Source organism: Clupea harengus, chromosome 14, assembly GCF_900700415.2.
Source record: "Clupea harengus chromosome 14, Ch_v2.0.2, whole genome shotgun sequence".
NCBI lineage: Eukaryota > Metazoa > Chordata > Actinopteri > Clupeiformes > Clupeidae > Clupea > Clupea harengus.
The window spans coordinates 24483208-24509905 of NC_045165.1; the positions used below are offsets into that span (position 1 = coordinate 24483208).

At 41.5% G+C, this 26698-nt stretch overlaps 2 protein-coding genes across 2 annotated transcripts; both read left to right on the forward strand.

Moving 5' to 3' along the window:
- Nucleotides 1-133: 133 nt before the first annotated feature.
- rlf (RLF zinc finger) lies at nt 134-16046 on the forward strand. Its single transcript, XM_012823231.3, has 8 exons — nt 134-571; nt 6811-6965; nt 7073-7154; nt 8888-9023; nt 9424-9626; nt 9784-9920; nt 10110-10251; nt 10346-16046. The coding sequence occupies exons 1-8, from the start codon at nt 392-394 to the stop codon at nt 15263-15265; spliced, it is 5955 nt and encodes a 1984-aa protein (XP_012678685.2). The 5' UTR covers nt 134-391; the 3' UTR covers nt 15266-16046.
- Nucleotides 16047-20029: 3983 nt separating this feature from the next.
- zmpste24 (zinc metallopeptidase, STE24 homolog) lies at nt 20030-25161 on the forward strand. The gene is made up of 10 exons (XM_012823197.3): nt 20030-20400; nt 20725-20871; nt 21093-21179; nt 21455-21571; nt 21785-21937; nt 22198-22339; nt 22764-22939; nt 23032-23136; nt 23260-23403; nt 23603-25161. Exons 1-10 carry the CDS (start codon nt 20278-20280, stop codon nt 23825-23827), a joined length of 1419 nt encoding a protein of 472 aa, XP_012678651.1. The 5' UTR covers nt 20030-20277; the 3' UTR covers nt 23828-25161.
- Nucleotides 25162-26698: the final 1537 nt, after the last annotated feature.

Sequence of the window (26698 nt, forward strand, 5' to 3'; positions counted from 1 at the left end):
AATTACAAAGAAAGATTCAGAAAGAAAGAAATAGCTAATACTGGTATATTTTGTTTAGGCGATAGCTTAATGACTTTTGCGACATGTAGCTAGTTTTATAGGAGACTGTCGTATAGCTCATGTGTTTTTTTTCTTTATTATTGACTGCTTTTGACACGTGCATAAGCTTTGTGCTTCGAATGTGCATGAGCTTTCAAGCCCGCTTATTACGTATATGTTCTCTCCATCATCCAGTCCAAACCTAAAATATCAAACCTGTCGTTACCACATGTGTTTGTGTCTTCCGCTCCCGCATGCTCCGTTCCGTATACCTGGAGTAGTCTTTGCCTGTCTATGATTTTTGCAGCCACATGACGCCGTGAATGCCTACGCGCTGTAGCTTTCAGTGAAGATGGCGGATGGTGGTTTAGAACCGGAGCCCGATTGGGCCGATCAGCTATTGCACACCGTCGAAGACACATTTCTAGTTATGGATAGTTTGCAAGCTACACTACAGCGACTCGAATTTGATCTTCGTCAGAAAGACATTTCGGAAAACTCGTCCACCGAGTACTGCAATAACTTCTGTCAGGTACCTGCTTTGTAACTGTAACAGAATGTGACCCCAGCTATGTTTTCGCGGAGATGCTAGCTGGTTGGGGTAACGTTAGTGCTAACTCTGGGGGAGGGTACCCCCATTTGGGCCGTAATAGCATGAAGTGGGGGAATGTAACCCAACAAGACACTCTAACATACCTAGGTTTAATTGCCTTTGGGAGCACTACTGCAATGACACGGGGATATGTTCTTCATAGTTTATATTTTGTGCCAAAATGTTCGAAGAGTTTCACAGAGAGGGCAATAAGGGAAATGGAGTTCTGTTTTTTTACTCAGCTAGCTTGCAAGCTAGTTTGCTAGTGTTCTTAGCCATGGAAGAAGAGGCTGCAGTATTGACCAAGCAGGCTAATGTTAGCTATTTTGCTAGTGAAGTGAACGTTGCCGCAATTTCGATTCGGTATTCCCCCAGACATGGTTGTTATTGTTGGGTTACTATACAGTTGATCACAGCCTACCTTTGCCCTGGACGGAGCAAAGGAACATCTAGTTAAGTTCTTAACTCAGTGGCTAACTGTCTGATGTGGGGTGGGGCGAGGCGATGTACACAAGCGGTGGTCTTTTGAAGAGGACGATTTGAAAGTGTAAATATTTTCATGCCCAGCTACCTTAATTACTACTACACTGATATTTAAGCATGACTCCTTGAACAGAAGTGTGCATTCTGCCCGTGCATGAGATTAGACATATTTCCCCACACCAGTTAGCTTTAGTTAGTACATTTAGTTAGAAACTATTTCAAGTATGCTAGTACCGCCAGTGAAAGTGGAAACGTTACTTATACACAACAGGATCAGTCTTCCTCAAACTTACTTCGTCTGTGGTGACATCTCGAGTATTTTTAAGACGGAAACGCGTCGTACTTTGGAAAGTGTTTGTTTGAGCCTTGGATGCTGGCTTTAGTAAACACTCAGCAAACTATATCACATTGAATGTGTTGGATTTACCAATGCTATTACGCGATTTTAAAATTATGGTCGTTTCTAAAAGGAAACGTGCCTCGTGGTACTGAACATATATTGTTTTAGCAATACTTTTGTACAGACATGTCAATACAGCTTGTTAGAATTTGATATGCTTAAAAACAGAAATCACAATACTTCAAACGCATTTTAAGCAGCCACTTTATTTAAGTATGTTATCAGTACAAGCCCCCCTCCCTCCCTTGAATACATGACCTTGGTCTACTAGCCTATTTGAACCTTGCAACTCAGGGGGTGGTGGGGGCTTATTAGAAAGTTAGGAGGCTTTGATCCAAATGTATTCACCATTCGAATATAACGAGTGGCAAAATGTCATGCAGAACAATTCATTTTACTGTCTGACTTCATAGATTTGCAGCAGGTATATTGGTCAGATATGTGCTGTCAGTAATGTGTTGTGTTGAGTAACAGCAGGATAAATGTAAGATTAGGTTAAAACTTCCTGTCCAAATTATCAAGGTAAGAATCTGCTTTTGCTTTCACATTGCTGAAATGTGGTGCCTTTAGACATGTTTCCTGTTGTTTTTATACTCCCCTGATATTTTCTATATCCCTGGTAGCCCTTTGGTCAGGCATTCTTCAGATTTAGGTTGTCCGAAATTAATTAGACTAGCCCAATTTTGAAAAGACCATTTTCATGTGGTACAGTTGATATATGTTTCTTGCCTGGTATGCATGCTGTGTAGGCTAATGTTCCACTGTTTTAAGAATTAACATAGGCTGCGAGGTCTAAGAGAAATATTTTTTTTTCTCTTCTGATCCCGACTATGGTTGCATTTCCACTATGTCTTTTGTAAACTGTTGCCTATAACCTTCATATCATGTCGTGGTGTAAATTCAATGTTCTGTGAGATGTACATATTTGTCTGTTATGTGTGAAAAACCGCATTGATCTCCGCTTTTTTGGTGCACTAGTTTGCATGGAATGCTGTTGTGGAATCAAACACAACCTGATTAGTACCTTTCCTATTAATGGTGTACTTCCCAGCGACAAACAATCATGACCAACAACTTGTTTATTCAGTGGGCAAAGTTTTTCCTCCTAATAGCAAGTCAGAAGAGTAGAAAAGGTGAAAAAGGAGGGGATTTTATTTTGCTAAGAGGATCATTTCTGATAGCTCATCAGACAGGGCTTGATTGTACCAGGACGTCGGGCTAGGTTCTGTGGCATCTGTTCACCTGGGGAATATCAGACTATTTTATTTTGACCGTTAAAAGTTTCATCTCCTAGAAAAGTGAAGAGACCTCATGTTTGTGCAAACTGCTAACAGAATCCAGGGAGCACAATAAAGCCACAGAGACTGAATCAGCAAGTGGTGATGTCTGCACTGAACACGCACATATCTGACAGGGGAGTAGAACAGTGTGATTTATATTTGGCCAGTTCTGTGTCTGAAGTGCAGAAAATGTGTGTTTTTTTTTTTTTTAGGTATGTGAGAGAATTGTCAGTGATGCAAAGGTCTTCTCTGATGAGCAGCTGCAACACAAGGGTTCAGCCAACATTGTTATCCAATGCCTTGACAGCACTTGATTGGTTAATCCTAAAAGCCGTGCTTGCTGAAGGCAAGTTCTATTTCTCTTTCTGAGTTCAAGAGTGAAGCAGAGAAAGCTTCTGGCACATGTGTACTCTCGGCAAGGCATTGCAAGATATTTTCATGCGATAAAGATAAGTTTCACACTTCACACTCGGTTGTTATTTTTGACCTGGTATCATGTCATTACATCTAGACATTATACTCTGTTATTTTTGTATTGAGTAGAACTAAACCCAGTGTATGTTTGAAATCCTTGTTCTTGGTAAAGGCTGTAGGACTGTAGTTTAGCCAAAGCACTAATGGCCATTTTGAAGATTTTATCATTGCTTCCTCCTCCATAGTAATTCATTTCACTAATTCCATCAATGGAGCATTTGCACATTGCACATGCATGTCCTACTCCAGTTACCTCTTCCCCACTCATTCTTCAAACAGTGTTTGAACATTCCTACATTGTCTTCATATTCAAATGATAAAAGAAAATACAAATAAGCAGCTTAGTGAAAGAGGGTGTTCCAATATGATGGGCAACCAGCATGCACACACATTAGGCCTACCTTAACAGCAGTGCCAACAGTGATGATGAAAAGCAAGTACAAAAGGGCTTCACATTCTCTTAATGTTTGCCAACAGAGCTGGAAAGAGTAGCTTGTTACAGTGGCTATTAAACTGATGTTGCAGAAGCTGAGTTGGCAATTTGAAAAATGTTTCATTTTATTTGCATATTTGCAACAAGGGAATCGGTTTTGCAAATAGGGAAAACAACATGTACTGGTTTTAGGCTAACTGGGAACTAATCAAAGGCATTACTACTCATGGAGGGGTATTTGAGCTTTTCATCATGATATTCGTTTTGCCTGGCATTATCGCAAAATTGGTATTTTTAGCATTTCATATTATGCGATAAAGTAAGGAACCCTTCAACAATGACCTAGGTTTGACTTTTGACATGATTTCCTTCAGTTAAAAAGGTTACCCTCTCTAAGACCTTGCGTAAGTGTTGTGTGGATTAGAGAGCTGGGCGTTTGCTCACTCAAGGGAGGAATAGTTCTTCTTTATTGTGCTCTGCATTCTGATTGCATAAATTGACAGCGCTGCATCTTTAATGAGCCAGGCTTTGAAACAGACACAGCTTTATTTTAATCATTTCGCCATCTCCTTCTCGACAAAAGTCCCTTTTTTATAAAATGTTCTTCTGCCTCTCTTTGGCCGTAAAACAAAGATGTAGGTTGCTCAGTTCCAACATCGCAGTGGCAATTAAAAGGCTGTGTTAAGTCTCTAAAGTGCTGTATTTTGCCTTTCTGTGGGTATTGAAACATTAATAGTAATGTGGAGGATGATCTCAAGGGGCTAATAGTTGGCCCTCTAGGCTATATCACAGCAGCAGGATAAATTTAGCCTCCCCCTTTCCTCCTCAGCTTCCTCTCTATAATGATTGCACACTAGGGTATCACGCCAGAAGTGGTATATATAAATGTGGATGTATATTGCCAGTGGTAGTCAAATGGAAGCAACTGGGTGTGCTGTGAAGCTCAGGGAGTGCTCTGTGAGGAGTCTCAGGGGTCCAATCAGGAGCTCGCAGACAGATGGAGAGGTTCACAGGCAGAGCTGTGGAGGAGGCATTCCCTGTCCCTGAGGAAGCTGACACAGGAGTAGGGGGTTCCTAATATGGTCAGGTTAAAAAAGCTTATCTGACTGAACCTCCTTGACCTATTACCTGTTTTGAAGCGGCAAGGTCACTTCCAATAGAGCACAAGTGAAAGAGTGATGAAGTATTGTAGAATTTATTTTGATGAATATAATCAGTTACGCCAAGTTGTCAGGAGCAGAAGAAAGATTATAATTGTGAAATTCAGAAATGATCCTTGTTGATCACTATTGTTGTTTACCATCCTGATGCAGTTGGGATAGTTATTGACTCAAAGTAGCATCACTCTGAGAATGCCTGTAATGGAATTCAGGAAAGTGGTTGCTGCTTGCCTATGCAGGGCTCCAGGTGGCAACTAAAATGGTTTCACTTTGGACTCCAGACTGCACTATCTGGCAAAGATAACCACACGGTGGGTTCCCACGTGCAAGGTCATCTTACTATGCTTTTTGCAAACGTTTGGCTATACAATATTACAGATGTAGCACACGCATACAAAGCCAGAAAGGTCAGCACTTAAGAAACAAAGGCATGTGATTACCACAGATACATACTTAATTATAGTCAGTGGCCAATGCGGCAAAATTGTTCATTTTCCGACCATTTCATTCCGCGTCAGTCGCCAGTGGAGACCTTCCCCCAGGTGAATACATTTCCTTCAACTAGCTGCTATCCTAACGTCATGATGTGGCGGGGATTGATATTAGAGCCTGTCCAATTGTGCAAAACATTATAGGGACTTTTTAGACTCCTTTTTTTGTTAGTTGTTAATAATACAAGTTTTCACTTTGAGTTGTGTTTACAAGTTGAAGAACTGAATTATTATTATTATTTCATTCTAAAAAACATCTGAAGGAAAAGCGTTTTATTTTAGTGTTGATCTGATATGACGACACAACACATCCCCCCCCCCCCGAATGTTGCAGAAATGAGTGTCTTCCTTGGGCCTAGGGACAAGACAATCTGAAAAAAAACTTTGATTTGGGCTAAATGGCCAATGGCTCCTAAGGATTTTCTTTTTGTCTGGAGCACTGCTATGCAAATGGAGACAAAGGATTTAATGTAAAGTTAATTTCTGTCTTATTTTCTGCCAGAAACTAATGGTATGTAGGCTTAAACACTAATGTATCACCTTTTTCTTAACTTGAATTTGTGCGTTAGGGAGTTTTAACTGGCTCATATTTTGTTCTATTTTACTAATCTTAGAGTACACTAGCTAGGAGGTCTTAGTAGGATTAAGGTGAAATGATGCTCTTGCCAGTGTTGTCTGATTTGTATTGCGCTTGCTGTCTTCGGTCTAGTCACAGGGGCGAAGTGAACAAAATCAACCCCCCCGGCCTACGACCCTTACTAGTTGAAGATTCATTTGAATTGACCCTGACTGAACGGCGTATTAGCAAATTTTGTGGAAGGAAATGACAAAGTTCCAGTCCGCAATGCTTTAAGTAGTTTGAGTCATCCGTAGATCTGACAACGGGTGCGGTGCATGTAACACACAAAAGTGTCCACGGTGCTAGAGCAACAGTGTGCGGTGGATTTCATGCCCAGCTTGTTTTTCTACTCCGTGGAATGTCTACTGTACTGGACTTTTTTTTGCATGTGTTCTCGAATTGACCCTGTTAGATATAAGTCAAGGTTTAAAGCTATAACAGGCAGATCCTCTCAGTTCCTCCTCCTGCTCCCTGTCTGTTCTTCCCAGACAGCTTTTTCACATCCTTTTACCCTATTGAGGCCCAATCCCCGGGGTTCTCTTGATTTTCTGGTCGGTGAAGGTGTGAGGATCACTTGGAAACTTGATTAGGGGCAAACGTTGTAATTCTACCCAGGTAGCTCAGCCTCTGAGATGTATGCTTCAAAAACAAAAATGAGACATTGAAATAGTCATATTAACTGATGTTTTGCTGTGAAGTCTGTCCCCTTAATATGAAGTAATTCAAACAACTTGACAAGGATATCCTTTTCTAAAATAACTTAAAGCAATATGACAAGGTTGTTTTTGTATGCATACTACCTGTCTTATTCAAACATTTCGCTCTCTGTTTATGTATAGGTGCTGATGCACTATGCTGGGAGCAGGAACTCCGTGGAGCATGGTTTGCCACTGTTGGAGGTTTACTGTCTGTCCATCAACTGCTTTGCTGCTACAAGACCACATCTGACTTCTGAGTCGGACAGTGTGGCCCTCGTGTTGAAGCGACTAGCATTGTGAGTGAAAACAAAACCGTGCATTCATTTTTCCATAAAGCCGGTCCAGCTGCAGTGTCGGGATCTCTGTGTTCACCTTTGACTTTTGTTTGATGTTTTGCCCACAGAAGTTGCTTTGAGCTGCTGTTGTCTGTTCCTGTAAGTGATGTCCCTTACAATACATGGATGCAGTTCCACCACTCTGTACAGGTGTGTGTACTAAACTCTAGATCTGGTGTTTATGTTAACTGCAGAAAGAGGATGACTACAATTTAAAGCAATTGGAACATTATTATTATTATTATTATAGTAGTTGTAGAAATAGCTGTTGTTGTTCATTTTCTGTTAGCCATACTATCCCAGTGGGGGGGGGGGGGGGGGGGGGGGGGGGGTTGGGGTGCGGCACGGTGCGCGGCGTGGCCAACGACACAAACGCTTAAAGAAATCATGGTGTGCATGTGTTTCTTTTTATGACAGCAGTCAATATAACAACTGAACAATTATTTTAACTGTATATTGAACTAAACATCGTCTTTTTATGACCATTATCCACAAAATGTGCAGCTTTTATCACTGCAGTGTATCTTTCTGGGCTTCTGGAAGAAAACATTTTGAGATATTTGCGGCCTAAAATTCCTGATTTCGCGGGAGCTTTTCCAAAAAGTTGCGATGAAAGTTGTTAGTTTTAGGTGTTTGTTGCAATGAAAGTGCCGAAACAAGTGAAAATGGCGATAAAAATTTGCAAATCTTCCTCTGTAAATATAATATTTGTTGAAAAATAACTGATTAATAAACAAACATTAATTCATCAAGAACAAAACCATTGAGAAATCGTCCTCTTAATAACCTCACCAATATGCCAAACAAAAGATTACCAGGACTACAAAAATGTAGCAAAATAGGCTTTACTTATCCACAACGAAGTTCAGTAAGACTGAATAAAATGTTATGAATGTCTCAGCCTTCATATGACGAAAAGAAAACAGCCTGTGTCACTATGATCTGTCTCGTCATCTGACGTCCTGCCTGTGTTTCTGCCGTTCTCATTCTATGCTTATCAATCTGTTTTGCTATCCTTGTTTGTTTATTTTATCCGTATAGGTGTTGATGTTCAATTTCATATATTAATTTAAAGTCGTCCAAATTCAAGTCATCCATTCTTCAACACTAGCTGCTACCTTATCCTCAAACAGAAAGTAACGTTAAATCTCCATGGCAACAGCTCTTGAGGGTTTGGGAAATAATGGGATTTATTGCTTCCTTCATTATTCACAGCAAAATAAATAATTTTCATTACATTTCATAGATTTATTACCAGACTCTATGTAAAAAGGGCCACGCACAACTCTCGGAAAATGATAAAAAATGGAAGCCAGATCTATTTCTGAATTTTCGGTGCGGACATGGCTGTACGTTCTGTTTCCACATCTGTTGTAGCCATTCTCATTGGGCCTCATTCTCGACCCTACCTAGGAAAAGATCTCCGCCTGGATATGTGTTTTTTAAAGCTTAAAAGTGTCCGTAGCTGTGCACTGATTCTTAAGCCCAATTCTGTCGCTGGTGGGAGTGTGCTCGCCTGTGTGCGCGCACGTGTCTGTGTGTTTGTGCACCGTGCGCGATACAGAGAGCAGAGGAGAATTGTAAACGCGCGACCATGTAGAGACAGAAATTACATGCCGTCGTGTAAATAAGACAAATAACATAAGGCTATTTATTTTGTTTAATAAAAGAACAAGCTATAGACCTGTTCTATAGGAAAGGTAACCTTAAATGACTTCCGTTGTGATCTGGCGCTTTATAGAAAATAAAATTGAACAAAATTAACTTGACCTTCCAGGGGGGGCGGGGGGTGCCCCCCTAATATAACGGTAGGGGAAACACTGCTATCCACTATCACTTCGACTGTAAGCTTGTTTTAGTTCAAGTTTTGTGTGTCTGCTCAGGTGGCCCATGATTCCTTGTTGCAGTACGGGAGCACAGACCTGCAGGCTCTGCTCCAGATCACACAGGCAGGGGGGCCGTGGAACCTCCCAATCCTCATTGACCTCCTTACTGGCCAGCCAACGGATACTGAGGAGCGTAAGTATCATCTGACACAGGCTATGCAGACATATTCTGACACAGGCTATGCAGACATATTCTGTCACAGGCTATGCAGACATATTCTGTCACAGGCTATGCAGACATATTCTGACACAGGCTATGCAGCCATATTCTGTCACAGGCTATGCAGACATATTCTGACACAGGCTATGCAGACATATTCTGTCACAGGCTATGCAGACATATTCTGTCACAGGCTATGCAGACATATTCTGACACAGGCTATGCAGACATATTCTGGCACAGGCTATGCAGACATATTCTGACACAGGCTATGCAGACATATTCTGGCATATCTGACACAGGTTATGCATATATGAAAGGAACATGACCAGACTGTTTTCCCACTCACTGTTTTTCCCTTTTTTTGTTTCAGTCTGTGCCTTCATTGCCTTAGAAGGAGAAGGTTTCATGGAAATGAGAATCAAACATCTAGAGAAACTTGGAGAATTGGAGAAGGCTTTGGTTCTGCTCAAAGCCTGTGCGAACTGCACCCTCCTCACCAATTACACCGGCTTCCGGCAATCCTTTGTGTCCCAGCTTTGCAAAATGCTTCCTAATGATGATGCCATTTTGGAGGTACATGTTGTTCCTTGTGTTCACCTGGAGAGAGCAAGGCTCCACCAATAACTGAAATTGTGAACTCAAAGCTGTGTGTGTGTGTGTGTGTGTGTTTGTAATATTCATGCAAGTGTCTTTGTTTTAATCGAAACCTCTCTGAATTTGAATGTGTCAGATCTCCAGACTCGATGGCAAAGATGTGCTTGATATTATTTGTAATATGGAGACAGAAGGGGATGAAAATTCTGCCTACATTCTGTGCACCACCTACCTTACGCGGCAACTGCAGGAAGAGAGCCTTTACTGTTCTTGGTGGGTTTACAAACAATGTCTTGGAATGACATGGCATTATGTATTTTTTCCGTAAAATAAAGTGGGGTTTGGCATCACAATTAGTCTATTTTAAAGCTCTGACTGTGAAGGTACATCATGTAGGCAGTGTAAACTAGGCAATTTTCATTTTGTTTCTATCTGTTTTCTTCTATCTTCTGTGGAATGCAGGGAACTTACCCTTTTGTGGAGTAAGCTACAAAGAAGAATAGATCCTCCATTGGAAGCATTTCTTGACCGTTGTCTGCAGTTTGGTGCCATTACCAAAACGGCCTACCATCTGCTCTTCCTGATCCAGGTCGTCCAGACTGAGGTGCGTTTTGAGAAACCCTACCTTCTTGGCTCAGTCTTTCACTGATGCATTATTGCTTAAACTTTATAGTTGTCTTTTGTGTCCTTTTCTGCAGGCGTTACAGCTTGGTCTGCCAGTATCAGTTGAACTATGTGTCAAAGCTCTTCAACTCCCAAGTCAGGAAGACACAGACACAAGGACTGCTGTGTGCAAGACTGTAGCGTGTCTCCTGTCAGAAGATCTGGAGGTACTCAGGGCTTGTCAGCTGACAGAGTTTTTACTAAGGCCCTCTCAGGACTCGCTTGCATCACTTGAGGAGCTCTACCAGCAGCCTGATCAGAAATATGACGAGGAGAATGGCATAATTCCAAACTCGCTGCGCTGTGAGCTGCTTCTTGCACTCAAAGCAATTTGGCCTTTTGATCCTGAGTTCTGGGACTGGAAAACTATCAAACATCACTGCAACGGGCTACTGGGGCTTGAGCCTGAGGAGGAGGAAACCGCACAAGAGTTGGATCTCATGCTAGCAGCAAAAGACTTTAATGAGAAGGAGGAGGACGGAAATCAACAAGATGAAAGGAAAATAAAGGATTTGGAGAGAGAAGCTGTGGAAAAATGTGAAACAAATGTGCCAGGGATCAGCAGCATTGGCCACAAAGATGATAACCAAGAGGAAGAAAACATAAAAACAAAAGAGGGTCTGAGATCACCTTCAAAGAAGAAGACGGGCATGTCAGAGAGGAGTCTGCGATGGCAGAAGTACAAGTTCTGTTGCCAGATATGCAAAAAAGAGGTGATTGAGGCCAGATTCCTCCACCATTCCAAAAAACACGAAGAGAACGGGGTGTTCACCTGCCCTGTGTGTCTTCAGAAGTTCCAAGGAAAGCAGGAGTTTTCTCCCCATATCAGCATGCACACACAAATGCCAACCCGTGGACGACCTCCCCAGAAGAAGAAAAAAGTGAAAAAGAAGGTGGATTGGGAAAAAGAAATGGATGATGACGAAACTGATGACTTGGAACCTGGTGAGATTGCATTAGACCCATCTTTAAGAATGTATTATGAGTCTACACATGACCCTGATGTGCTGGATCACATTTTGGAGCAAGAGGCAGCTGTGCCTAGAAAACAAGCTGACCAGGATTACATCACTTTTGACTACATCAACACTCACTTTGCATTCCAGGACCGTGAGGTATACACATGCCCTGCAACGAACTGTTCAAAGAACTTCAAGCTCGTTAAGTACTTGAATGTGCACCTGAAAGAGCATAGCGATAGGGACCCGAATGTAAAGCACTATTTGGAAATGAAAGTCAAACGGGAGAAGTGCAGTTTCTGCCGCAAGCACTTCATGACTGCCTACCACCACCGTAAGCATAGACGAGTCCATTTTGGAGATCAGCCATACACGTGTATAGTTACCGGTTGTGAAGCTCGATTCAGTGCCATCAATAAACTTGTTGAGCACAAGCAAAGCCATGGCTTCCAGCTGAGATACCAGTGTGAACTTAAAGGATGCAGTGTCTCCTTTTCTGATCTTGGACAACTTTACCATCATGAAGCCCAGCACTTCCGTAACGCCGCTTACAACTGCACCAGTCCGGGATGCAAGAAGTTCTACTACTCACGCAAAGAGTTCCTGAAGCACTTAGCCACACATGGCATCACATTCACTGAGGATAATTTTGAGATGCAGAGAGAACGACAGCGTCACCTTGGGGATGCTATTTTAGAAGAGGAAACCACCCCCAAAATGCCTTGCAACTCAAATGCTGAGTCACCAGAAGTCGTCAATGGTTTACGGAAAGACACCTCTTCCCCATCGGCTTGCTCCTCGTCCTCATGTCCGTATGTGGACAACACGGATTTTAAGGGCTCTGTGACAAATGTTGCTGTGTGTTTCGATGGGAAGAAATTCACCTGCGGTTTTGAGAAATGTCGCAAGACCTTTTCTAAAACTAAAGACATCCAGAGGCACCTTAAATGTGTTCACCCAGAACAGGTGAAGGTGGAAAAAAAGGGAAACAAGAAAATGGACAAAGACAAAGACAAAGAAAAGGGCTTAAAGAATGACATAAAGACTGAAAAAGGTGGTCAAGATGTGAGTTTAACATCAGTAAGCCCACAGCCTAGCCATGAAAAAGATATCCCATGCACCCAAATGTGTGCTGATCCCAGCACTACCTCTACAAATCCTGCCCCAAAAGACTCTTTGACAGACATTTTGCTAAGCCTTAGTCAGCTTAGCCTACATTGCCCTTCCTCCAGAAAAGGTTTATGCGATCCACTTCTTCCAGCATTGGGTGCTCAAATCACACCTTTGTCGTCTCCACCTGCAAACTCCCCTTCCAAACCAACCCCTGAAAAGACAGAATCAAAATCAGTCCCATCAGTAGAAGCAAATAAGCAGCAACTAAAAACTGAACCAAATGAAAGCATTCCGACAGTCTCTCAACCTCAGACATGTAATGTGAGCAGCTTCCTCATCCAGCCCACAACCAAGCCTTACACGTGTGATATTAAAGGCTGCATCTATCAGAGTGTCACTAGCATGGCTTTAAAACGTCATTACCTGACCAAGCACAGTATCTCCAAAGAAGAGGTGAAAGGGTTGGAGAAATTTAAAGCTGAACTCAAGTTCAAGCCATTCAAGTGCCACCTCTGTCCCAAGGGCTACAGAGAGAAGAAAGAGTTAAGAACTCATTATCTGCAGATGCACAATATAAGTGAGGCAGTGGTGGATCAAATGAACTGCTCTGTAAAGAGAAGAGGTGAAAGTATAGTCCAAGACTCCCCAACATCCAAAGTCAGTCAAAAGCAGAACTCCCAAAAAGACACAGTAGAGGAAGACAAGACGGCTGAAGTACCTGTGTGGCGACCTCGTTTGCAAAGACAAAAAGGGTTAGTGTTAACAAAGCTTGAGTGTGAAAATGATTTCGCACCAGACGAGCAGAAGAGCAGTAACCTTTGCAAAGATCTACCACCTTTGCAACAGGACCACAGTGAAGATGAGGTCACAAAAGAGGGAAGAGGCAGCCGGCGTCTAGTAGCAAAAGGCAACCTCTGCTACATCCTGACGAACTACCATAAGCCCTTTCATTGTGTGCATAAAGACTGCAACTCTGCCTTCACCAACCAGAGTGGCCTGGTGCGCCACCTGCAGACTGTACACCATTATAACCGCTCGCAGCTGTGTCTGGAAGGGGATCAAGATGTGGATCAAAGTGCTGGTGTGAAGAAGGAGCCGTCTAGACCACATAGCTTCTCCTGCAAGTACAATAACTGTGGGAAGCATTTCCACAGCTCGACAAGTCTGTGGAGGCATCATCGACGGGAGCACTCTGCAAGCAGAAAGGTATCCTCAGGGGTATTGCCCACATCAAGGCCTCTCAACAGGTTACAAAGAAGGGAATCCGTGTCAGAAGAGCCCATACCACGGTTCAAGTGCACATATGCCAACTGCAATGCTAGTTATCATCTGAATAGCAGCTTGTTGCGTCACACAAACCATGAACACCGCAACCAAAATTCTCTGAACCAGACTGCCCAGAAAATGCCATCGCCATTAGTGCATTGTAAGTTTGAGGGGTGTACTCGGGTTTTCTCCCAAAATTCAAACTATAAAAAACATGTATTCTACAGGCACTGTGAGTATTACGACTCTGTATTACATCTTGAGAATGCTAACAAAAAAGATGAGGCAGCCAGTGGATGCCAAAAGAAGTTGATTACACTTTCCCCTAAACTACCTCTGCGACATTCCTTGAGATTCAGCCCAAAGTCCCAAGAAGCCATCCAGTCGGAGGAAAGTACTGAGGACAGTTTGGAAGAATCAATAAATGAAACCGTGAAAGAGGAGAACAGTACATCAGAAAATTCTCCCAGGAGACAACTAGTCTACCGCACTCATGAGGAGGCTTTGCAAATGTGCCAAGACCGCTGCATACCTGTAGCCTATCCCTGCCTGGTGCAGGACTGTAACTCTGTTGTCACATTGTTAAGTAGCATGCGCCGTCATTATTTGAAAAGCCACAAAATGTCAGAAAATCAGTTCAACTTGCAGAAGGACAAACTCGTCTTCAATGCTGAACAACTAGAGGAGCTCATACAAAAGAAATCGGCATTGGTCCTTCCAGATATAGTACGGTCCCCCACTGGAGTCCTTAAAATGGAATATCAAGCAGAGCCTGGCAATCCAGGAGGTCCATCTCTTCCCATGAGCCTTCACACCATCAAAACGTTGCAACAGGAGGAGAGGGACATAGTTGTATTGTCAGACAAGCTGCCGTCTGACAGTAGTATACTAGTTGATGCAGATAACTTGCTTTATGGAGAGACTCCTGGACACACAGAGGCACTGCCCGAAGTTCAAAGCAGCCACAGTCAAGAGAGCAGCCTACCACAATGTCCGAGCCCTCCTCTGGTGCAGGCTACACTCGTAGACCTCTCTCCACCACCCTCTCTCAGAATCAGTGTTGATGAAGGGTTTGACTCTCCAGGGAATGATAGTGGCAAATCAGTTCAACTTCCTATTACACCTGCACCTTCTGTAACTGTGCCTATAACTCCACCGCGACAGCCTCTCAAAAGAAAAAACGAGCTCTCTGAATCTCCACAACCTTTGGCTCCTTCCCTCAACTCAAAAGATTTCTCAACTCTCAGCCCCTCCCAGCAGTCTTTTGATTTGGCGACCTACAAGCCAATAGGTTTTGAATCCTCTTTCCTTAAATTCATTCAGGAAAGCAGGGAAAAAGAGGACATTGAACCCATCATGTCTGAGCCATTAAAACGGCGCAGGAACTGCTCTGTTAAAGAGAACAGTCAGAGGGGACTAAGGATCACCCGCAGCAGACTGGGCAGGGTGTCACCATTTAGGCCCTTATTCTCAGACAGTGACTTTCATTGTATAGAAAACCTGCACTACATCTTGGACCGTGCTCTGACTGGTTGTGGTGATGATCAGGCAATCAAGCAGCTGCAGTACCTCAGACCTGTTGTGGTTCTAGAAAGGTCAACATTGTCTTCTTCCTAGGTAGATCTCTTGCCATCTCATAATAAATACATATTTTATTATATTAGTTTAAAACAATTTGAACTCTTCATCTTTCATAGTAAGGAACACTCAGATTTTTTTTTCTACTGTAATATTTTGGTTCCAGTTAGTTGCCAAACTATCAATTGGATGTACCTTAATTGCTTTCAGATGTGTGTGTGTGTGTGTGGAAGAAGAATTCTAATAAAGACTGCCAAAAAAGAAAGCATAGATGTAATCTGAGTGATGCATACAGCATTTAGACTCTGCCAGATAATTCAGATTTTGTATAACCCTACTTGGCATTTTTAAAACCACATGCCATCTTGAGTGACATTAAAAGGGTTCTTTAACCATATTTTTGAAATATGGCTGCAACATTTCATTGTGTATTTTCAAGGAATGTCCACAGTATGCTTCAAAGTGTAAGCAACAGCCAGGCTCCATATAATGCTCCACACAATGCTGGTTTGGGTGTAATGTAGTCTTTTTGCTCTCTTTTTCACACATGACTGATGTTTACTGCACATGGATTCATCCTTGATTGAGTATTTGGGGTTGTGGCTGAAACAGCATATCACATGTGGAGTGGATGATAATCATACATGTCAGAATATAGTGTGCATGGAGGTAATGCATTACTCATTTTTTTTACATATCTGTTAGTAGTCCCAAGTGTATATGAGGGCTTTCTCATATCTCTGTAAATAATGTCTGAGGCAGTTGTTGATTTTTGTATATTTCAGTATTCTAATAAACAGTTCTGTGAAATTCTGCCAAACCAATGCTTATTTACCCTTAAATTGTATAAAAAATGATTTAATTATTTGCATACTATTGAGCCCTAAACTTCAACCAAGGTAATATTGTGAGCTATGCGCAAGAGATAATTATCTTAAGCAAACACATAGGACCATGTTCTGCGTATCGGATACTAATCTCGAACAGATCATTTGTGTGTGCAACATAAAATATTACCATGTTTTGGGGCCCCAAAAGCTCAATGACCGTTTGCCAATGTTTACTTTTTCACAAGTAAACTGTCACCATGTCCATATTGAGCAGAACATAAAAAGTGTGATTACAAAAGTGGTTTATTTGTTAAAATAGCTTATGGTCAAAGTATATTTTGTCAGTGAGAATTGGGTGTTTATCTAATATCACCACTATGTATGTTCACGGGCCAGATCAATTGAAACAGCCAGTCAGCCACAGACGCTAACAATACAGTACATGGTTTTGTTATCTCATCTCAGTACAGCTTCCTTGGTAACACGTGGAAAGGAAACCCTTCATGTTCAATTATGCTCATGTTTACGGGCACGGTGGCTCAGTTGCTTGCACTGCCGCCTCACAGCAAGAAAGTCATGGGTTCGATTCCCGCATGGGGCGCTGTTGGCTCTGGGGGGCAGAGTGCACCGGGTGGGCGATCTCCCAGGCCTTTCTGTGTGGAGTTTGCATGTTCTCCCCGTGTTCACAAGGGGTTTCCTCCACTAGGGACCCCAACAGAAAAAACATGCAAAATAACAGAACACATGTCCATCCCTGACCAAAGATGGACAGTTCACTTCACTTGGTCCCCGGGCGCTACAAGCTGCCCACTGCTCCTGGGGGTCCTTGAGGAAGGATGGTCTAGGATGGGAAAAAGCAGAAAATAAATTCACCGCGACCTCAGGCCTACCTGCGTGTGTGTCCTGTGTCGCCTCCATATATGCACGTGTGTGTTCCAGTGTGTCGTGTGTGCCATTAAAAACCTGACAAAGGTCTTAATTATTGTTGACAAGATACTGATTTTAACGGTCAATGCGATGGTTTGTAAGCATTTCACTAATGTGTGATTGAGGCAGCCTGCATGTCTACTTCTGCAGTTCTCCTCACCATCTGTGGTGTTGTCCTAGAAACAACAACTTGCTGTGTGAAGACCAAATACATTTATACTGGTGCCTTATTCTGCCAGAGCTACACATAAAACGATACAAATACATAAACATAACAAAATGTCATAGAAATTGTGAGTAAAGAGGTGGAGTTACTAAGTAAGCATACCTCATGGATCACTTTATATCCTGACTTTTACAAGCAACAATGATGACACACCTACGTGTTTGAAAGGCTTCATGGTGAGCTGACTCGGACTTAACTCTGCCACACTGGAGGTCCACTGATTAATGTGACCTTGCTGGTTGGCACTGGTGCCATTTTTACTTGTAAAGCTGCAAGAAAAAGGAAGCATTTTTTAAAAAGCAGGCCTTATGTGAAAACCAACTACTAAACATGTCAAAACTATTCAGGTAGAGTTTGAGGGGTGTGATCACTAATCTTTCCACTAAAACTCCCATTGGAACTGAACATTTGTTATGGGAGCCAATGACTTCATGTCATTTTAAAAATACATATCTTTCAAATCATTATACTATTCATTTTTACATCTAGGTTGGACACGTAGGAAGGTCATGTAGGCTTCATGATGTGGCGGTTGCACTGTAGGACACTTTCTGATATGGATGTTGCACTGTAGCAACATGGTTGCACATGGATGTTGCACTGTAGCCTTCCTTTGACATGGATGTTGCACTGTAGCATTCCTGCTACAGTTCCACTGTTTGACTGGTGAGAGGCAACAGAGACAAAGCAGATACAGTGTGGGTGGCTGCAGGAGCAGAAAATATACATGCATTGAACATTATTCACTAGGTGGCGCTACTGCACAAATGAGTCATAATTGAGCTAGGGTACATGCATTTACAAACATTTTTGAGACATTATTCTCTACCTACATTTTGACTACTTTAACGATTTAAATGTAGCCATCGACAATTGTGATGTTAGCATTTGCCATAATAGACAAAGAAAATAATGATGCTTAATAGTTAAACTAAATGTAGACCTGTGCCAATGTAGGTACAAATCATTGCAAGAACCCGGATGATGTGTTGTTGCTTCTCTGATTACAATTACAGTTAATGTTTTGATTGATCTTAAAGTCCTCATGGCTATACAAACAAGTGGTAAACTAAAATAATTCTACTGCTTACCCATTAATGATCACATTTTTGGTTATTTATCAACCATGTTTTGAGATTTCTTTTAAAGCAGTTGCATGAGGTTGATTCTCTCATGTTCTGTGGGAGATGGTTCCATTCCCGGGCTGACCTAACTGAAAAAACCGACTGTGCAAATACACTTTTTTTTAAAGGAATTTCACAGTCTCCTCTTGCTGCCCCTCGAGTAGCACTGGTTGCTGCTGTTCTAAACTTGACTAGGCTGCATAGTGGTGTGGGGGGGGGGGGGGGGGGGGCAGGTTAAACTGGATTTTAAACAGCAGTTCTTAAATGTGATCAGGTTGTCCCAACTTTAAAGTCTGTACTTATGGAGGACTGAACAGTGATGGTGTGATTTAGGTTTTTTGTCAAGTATTTTGAGAGCCTGTTTGTAAAGAGACATGACTGGTTTAAGGGTAGTGGAGTTGGCAGCAGACCAGGTGGGTAAGCAGTAGTTGAGATAAAATCAGCGAGAACATGTACATTTTAGCAGCCTCGGTGGACATGTGATTTCTAAAATGTCTAAAGTTGGCCAAGCTGAATTTTTAATTTTTGCATATTTTTTTAACATGTTTTTTAAAAGTAAGTTGATAATCGATCAAGATACCAAGATATTTGTATTCCTTCACCATCTTGATTCTTTGATCAGAAATAAAAACATCAGGTTCAGTGTGAGACTTGCTGGTTTTAGAAAAAAACATAGCAACGGTTTTGGAAGTGTTAAGCTGAAGACAATATTTGTTTCACCAGTCAGACACATCAACCATGACATTTGTAAGTCTAGCAGCGACCACGTTATTCTTACCCCACCCAAAGATCACAGTGTCGTCTGCATACATCAGAACCTTACAGTCTTGGCATACGGATGGTAAATCGTTAATATAAAGACTGAAAAGAAGTGGACCCAGGATTGAACCTTGGGGAACACCTGTAGACAGATTTTTGAAGTCGGATAATACGTTGTTTATTTTAACACACTGAGTTCGAGTTGATAAGTATGATTTAAACCAGTTGGATGCAGAAGAAGAAAAGTTAAACTGATCAAACTTAGACTGAAGTATGTTGTGGTGACCGTGTCAAACGCTTTCTGGAGATCTAGAAATACTGCACCCACAACTCCTCCTCTATCCATAAGGGACTTGACCCTTTCAATAAAATAGACCGTTGCAGTCTCGGTGGAGTGATTTGATCTAAAACCATGCTGCATGGGGTGTAAAAGCTGATTAGAGTTAAGATGATAAATGAGTTACTCTACTGCTAATTTTTCCAAAACTTTGAACATTATGGGAAATATACTAATAGGTCTGTAATTGGCTGCTGAATGAGGATCACCATTTTTAAAGGATAGGAACTATAACTGCAGGTTTCCAGTGTTCTGGAAAACACCCATGTTCTTGAGAGAATGACAGGTTAGCAATATGGGTAGTAGGCTTTTTTAACAACAGGCTGAAATATTAGGCTACTTTTGATAACAATATTGCTAAATTTAGATATTTCCTTGTTTTTTTCATTGATTTTGCATTTGTAACCTAAATGTACCAGTGCTGTCAGACATGTTTGACTTTAAACTGCACTCAAATTAATTTACTTAAATTATAAGTGTTTATTGTATCATCCTTATTGTATTGAATGTTACGGCAACATAATTGTTTAAAAAAAAAAAGAGGCTAGGAACTGTCGGTAGAGGATGGTAGCCCGTTGATTTTGTATAGGGAACACATTTGACAGCTGCACAAGTTTGTGTAGAATGAAAACGGGAAGTACCTTTGAGAGCATGAGTTGTCATTGTCAGTCTGATGCCTAATATCACAACTCCTGCGCATAAGGTTGAACTTAAAACGCAACCGTAAACTTTATATTTATCTAAAAATAGTATCGGTTTGGTAAAGAGCAAGAGACACTTCTTGCAGCGGGACCCTCAGCAATACATTACCTTGATATCACAGCAAGCTATCATCTAGCTAGCTACCTATGATCCCAACAACAATGTTGCAAACCATAGTGGAGCTATCAGTGGAGGGTAAAATATTTTACGCCGTATTGCTGTTCTCATGGGCGGTCTATCTATGGGAAGCTTATCTTGCCTTCAGACAAGTAAGTGTCCCGTTAATTGCTATGAGATGTTACATCAACTCCGTTATCTGATAGGTTTTTAGTAATGTTACTCAGCAAGCTACTTTTAACTTAGCCTTATGCGTTTCATAATTCTTCTTTCACCCGTTTATTTGCTGCCTGTCGAAATTGAAGACCAAGAAATCTGTTCATTACATGTATTTTATCTTTCTTTTCCTCCATAGCTTCGTTTGCTACCCGACAGGGGACTGTTTATTACATTGTGATTGATTACTTTATACACCGATTGCCTAGTGTTGAAAGTATTCTGTCGCATCTGCATTAACATGTCTTTGTTCGATTTAGCGGAGAATATACCGGACAACTACGCACGTACCCCACGAGTTGGGAAAGATCATGGATGCAGAAACATTTGAGAAATCCCGTCTTTATCAACTGGATAAAAGTAACTTCGGTTTCTGGTCAGGACTCTATTCAGAGGCTGAGGGTACGGTGAGTACATGCTTCAACGTATTTAAAATAAAATAATGTCCCATACCAACACTCTGGTGTTATAGTTTGAATACACTGGAAGGAAAGTAGTCAGACATAGAAAGTCACTGTGCTGCAGCACGACTACTTTTAATAAGAATAATGAATTCTGTGGTTATTTGTCTCTGTCTTACTCACTTGTTCACCTTGTGTGTGTGTGTGTGTGTGTGTGTGTGTTTTAGATGATTCTTGTGCTTGGTGGAATTCCCTTCCTCTGGAGTATTTCTGGATCTGTTATGGCACGCTTTGGCATGGGTTCAGAATATGAGGTTTGCCATTGACTTTTTTTCTCAGCACTGACATCTGCCCTAGTCAGGAGACTGTAGTAATTTCTGCCAAAATAATATCCCAAATTGATTTTCACAAATAACAATGTGTGTAGCTGGCAAACTCTCTTCTGTGGTCATGGCCTCAGACACTAGTCTCATTTAATTTAAGTGAGTTTGGTCCATGCTGTAAAGACTTGTATTCCATTGCAGTTGCTTTCTGTTATAACACATTGCAAACCTATGTGTCTGATTACCTAATGTCGTATTCTCTTCAGATTTCCCAGTCCCTGGTCTTCTTAATGCTAGCAACCCTTTTCAGTGCCTTCACAGGCCTTCCGTGGAGCCTCTACAATACGTTTGTCATTGAAGAGAAGCATGGCTTCAACCAACAGGTTAGTAATTATTACAGTTCAATTATTACATTAAAATAATATCGTATTTCTCTTTGAATTCCCATTATTACTGTGTGACAGTAACAGTGTCTGTTTTTCTCGAATGGTTATTTTCGATACTTGAATTTAACAATCTCATAAACTATGGTACTAACTTTGATGACATTTTACCTGTTCGCCCTTAACAAAGATATTCATATCTTATTTTCCTAGACCATTGGTTTCTTTCTGAAGGATGCCCTGAAGAAGTTTATGGTGACCCAGTGTATCTTGCTGCCAGTCACCTCGCTGTTACTTCACATCATTAAGATTGGAGGGGATTACTTCTTCGTCTATGCCTGGCTTTTCACCTTGATTGTCTCTCTGGTCAGTCTTTGACAAAAAGTCATACACTGATGTATATAGGTTCACATATTTAGAATAAAGGCCTTTCCCTAGTGTCAGTGGGTACTGAACCTTTAGATATTACCTCAAATAGCTGCGTTGATGCATGGGTAAGCTATGTGTTGAGTTCAAAAGAAGTGAATCTCAAGATGTATCACCTCCTTGTTGTTCGTCTTTGTTTCATTGTTTTTACTTAGTGTTTATGCTTCCTTCATTGTTTCTTCAATCCATCCTCCATTCAGGTGCTTGTAACCATCTATGCTGACTACATCGCGCCTCTGTTTGATAAGTTTACTCCTTTGCCAGAGGGTGAACTCAAAGAGGAGATAGAAAGCATGTCCAAGTCCATTAGCTTCCCTCTGACTAAAGTTTATGTGGTTGAAGGTACAGTTCTTGACTTTACTTTATCACGAATATAAGCACGTCTCTCTTGTTGGATATTTAATACTCATGCCTAGAAATGTGTCTTAGTTATTAGATCATATGAATTAATATGATAAGCAGACGTTAAGCTGTGCTAGTGCTGATTATTCATGTTAAATATCTCCCTTCGAGTGCGATTAGAGTTATTTGAGGTGTATGTATTATTAAGGCAGTCTATAGTCAGGTCTGTATTTAATAATACAATTACAGCCAAATTCTAATGGTATCTAGTCAATCAGAGTTTATTTAGAATATACTTTTTTGTTTGTTTGCTTGTTTGTTTAGATTTAGCTTCCCTTCTAGTTTTGTATGTGTTTAACTAATGTATTTATGACTCTGCTCCTGGTTGTATATTTTTGACTCTGCTGTTTCTTTGCCCTTTTAGGCTCCAAGCGTTCATCCCATAGTAACGCTTATTTCTATGGTTTCTTCAAAAATAAGCGCATTGTGCTGTTTGACACACTTCTAGAGGACTACTCTCCTCTCAATAAAGATGGTGAGGCAGAGGGTGATCAAGGAAAGGAGAATTCTGTGCCAGAAGAGAGCAATGCCAAACCAAAGGTTAGAAGCCTTCTAATCTCATCCATAAAATCCAACTTTCTGTGCATTTTATATTGTCAAGGTGATGATCTTTTTCGTTTGTCTTAATCCAGATCAAGAAGCAAGGTTGTAGCAACACTGAAGTTCTTGCCGTTCTTGGACATGAGCTTGGACACTGGAAACTGGGTCACACTGTGAAGAATATAGTCATTAGCCAGGTGGAGTTCAAAGTTATGATAATGTGTTCAATAGTTACCATGTTTATGATAATCATGCCATTTAAGACATACTGATAATTGTGTAAATGACAGGTAATTGTTTCATCTTTTCGTCTTCTACAGATGAATTCCTTCCTATGCTTTTTTCTGTTCGCGGTCCTCATCGGTCAGAGGGAGCTCTTCCTTGCCTTTGGTTTCCGTGACAGCCAGCCCACCCTGATTGGGCTCATGATCATCTTTCAGTTCATCTTCTCCCCCTATAATGAGGTAAACTGACACCCTGAAATGTGAACTTGTAACACTGGAAAGATAACTACAGAAGAATGTAAATTCATTGTAATTATGTATAGCTGTCTAAATTGAATGTGTGCTAACATGCAAATACTGCTAAGCTGTGACTGCGGAAGTAGGGGCTTGTATGTTTGTCATCTACCTGACTCCTTCCTGCTACATGTCGCCCTGTTAGCTCCTGTCCTTCTGCCTGACGGTGCTGAGCCGCCGGTTTGAGTTCCAGGCCGACGCCTTTGCCAGGGGCATGGGCCGCGCCACTGAGCTCTACTCTGCCCTCATCAAGCTCAACAAGGACAACCTGGGTTTCCCCGTGGCTGACTGGCTCTTCTCCATGTGGCACTACTCTCACCCTCCCCTGCTGGAGCGCCTCCGGGCCCTAGGGGGACCCAAGCAGGATTGACGGCACCTGAAGGGGGGACGGCGTCTGTCAGGCACCCCCAAGGGCCTCTGTCGGCCCTTGCTGGCACTCTGACAACCTTTTTGTCTCCCGTTCTCTTTCTTTCTCTGTCATTACTTGTTATCCCTCAATTTCACACTTCAGTCCCCTGTGTTTTTTTTTTTTTTTTGTTCATTTTGCATCACAAACCAGTGTACAGATCAGCCTAGGAGGGGGTTGGAGAGCTGATTAGAGAGCTGATCTCTTCTTTGCCCTCTGCAAAGGTTGGCGCCACGGTACCTCTGATGTTCTTCACAGACCTCAGGGTGCCTTTTGCTCTTGTGTGTGTTCTTGATGACATGTATGTTTATTTTGCATTACATTTTTTTTTCTTTTTACTCATGAGGTTGTTTTCATAAAACAAATCTTTCCAGCTCATCCAGACATTCCTATTCCTTGTTTGTTGGAAGTTCTGCCTACTTCTGGTATAACAACCTGAAGTTCACATCTTGACCTACTTATAAAGGGCAGGATAAAGATGTGAAATGTACCTTGTTAGTTTGGAGACGTGTGGGCTCCCTAATAATGGTAATCATCAGTTACCAGTTACTGGAATTAAAAGGGACAGAGTGAGGATACCAAAAGCAAAATCCACTAGACATGACACGGGTATGTTTTATGACATTTACAGGTTATGTCTACCAACTCAGTGAGCGGCAGAGATTTCCTCTTTCAGTCAAATCTTATCTCCACAGACCAGACCTTGTCCTTGTGCACCTGCTCAGGCAGTGAAGGGATTACAATGAGCGCTTTTAAGTTTTGCAATAGCCAGTGATGATGATGACGCAAAAGAAAAGGTTAGTTTTCAGTCATTTCAAGCATTATTTTTAGAAAATGTATTTGACAAGATAAAAAAAAAAAAGAAGACAAGTGGCTGTAAATATTTAATTTGTGATTTCAAACAGTACTTCTGAGACTGCTGAGTCTGAACTATTTAACTATATTTGGAAATTCTGTTTAAACTGTGATTGTTTAGTTTCTTTGTTATTAAACCAGTGCCTGGGTGTGTAAGATGTGAAGCGACGGTTGGGGAAATGTTGAGGAGGGTTATGGTTGTTATGGGTTACTAATTGAGAACAGATCAGAGATCAGTTTTGTAACCGTCTTGCTCAGTGCAGAAGAGTTTCTCTTCTTCAGGCACTGTATCAGGACCAAAGCTAGCACCACTGAAATTGTGCATGTCACTCTTTAGGGATTGGCTGGGTAGGTTGGCTGTTACCCCATGTAGCTTGCTTTGGAAAGTGTGACGCTGAAGTGGTGTTTTTTTTCTGCATTGGGAATAAACTACCCACGTGAAACCTGTTTCCTCTATGATTTGTGTGTAGTTTTCAGGCACTTCCCAGTGTATTAGGAAGTTATTTTGACCCTTTGACATAGCCAAGCTCTGAGAGGGCTCATGTTTCACCCGGTTGGATTTCTAGGCTCTCGGTGATGCTTACTGTAGGGACTCAAAGCAGGACTGGTAAACCTGTATCTGTGTAGTGAGTGACTGAAAAAACACTAACGTCAAACCCACGTGGGCATTATCGTTGTACAGTCTATATGTTCTACTTGATGTAGGGCTTACCCAAGGTCATTAGATCCATGTTACACAGTGTGGCTTGTAATCGACTTACAGGATTGTTGAAATCTCACGGCCTGTAGGCGCCTTTAGAAGGGACTATTGATTAAATATCTGATTAAATGCACCAGAAATTGAAACAGTTTGTTGAACATATCTTTGAAAGTGATTACTAGCTAACACTGCTGACTCCAGAATTTCTTTTTTTTGCAAACTTTGGGGCTTGTGTACCCATTTAGAGAATTTCCTTTTCCTTCCTGTTATGCATAAACCTGCTGCATAGGCCATCACATTTAACCTGTATACTAGGCTTACTACTTACACTATTAACAGGAATACCGCCATTTTAATTTCTTATGTTTCAGGATCCACTATTCCCAAGTGTAGGTTTGTGTGCAGACCATTGTCACTGCACACAATACCAGTCAAAGCTGCTGCGTGAAGATCAATGTCCGAACCATTTATTTCTGTGCAGGGCTGAACACAACCAGCCACACCACACCACAAAGCCATGTCCACACTGTGCAGACTGAGCTGATCTAGGAATTCTTTCTCCACACAAGAAGAGCCTATGTAGAGACCAGTTATTCAGGAAGGGTCTTGTGTGCAGTGTGAACAAACAGAACATAAAAAGAGCATTGATTATAGCATCTTTGCTGTGCGAAACTCATTCCATGGATATTAGATTAGCTTAGCTTCAACTTAAGTGTCATTGAGCAGAGTACTGGTACAAAGCCAATGAAATGCATTTGGCATCTAACCAGAGGTGCAAAAGTATAGTATTATTTACAGAGTTTAAAGTGGACAGAGCTGAATAGGGGAGTGTATGTACAGTATACATATAATAAGGGTTGTATGTATATTAGCCATATAGACAGTTAATACATAATGTGAATGTAATGAATACATTTAATGTGAACAATGCAAAAGGTTCAGCCTGTGAAATAATGAGCAGAGTTCAGCAGTCAGCTTCAGGAAAGAAGCTGAGACCTGCCAGATAAAAGAGAGAAAAAAAGTCCATGGTTATTGATTATACTCCCTTGCAGACGTGCACACGGAAACTGTTGTGGACACCATGGATACATAGTTCTTATACTTTGCAGTCTGCTTTGAGTCATGCGGACCCTCATGGATGTGCAGAGTATAATCAAGCCGTAGGCTGGGATGCTTGATCATGCTTTTCGCCTTGCCCAGACAGCGTTTATAGTAAATGTTCTAGGTGCCGGTGATCCTTTGGGCAGTTTCTAACACCTGCTGCTGGAGTGCTTTACAGT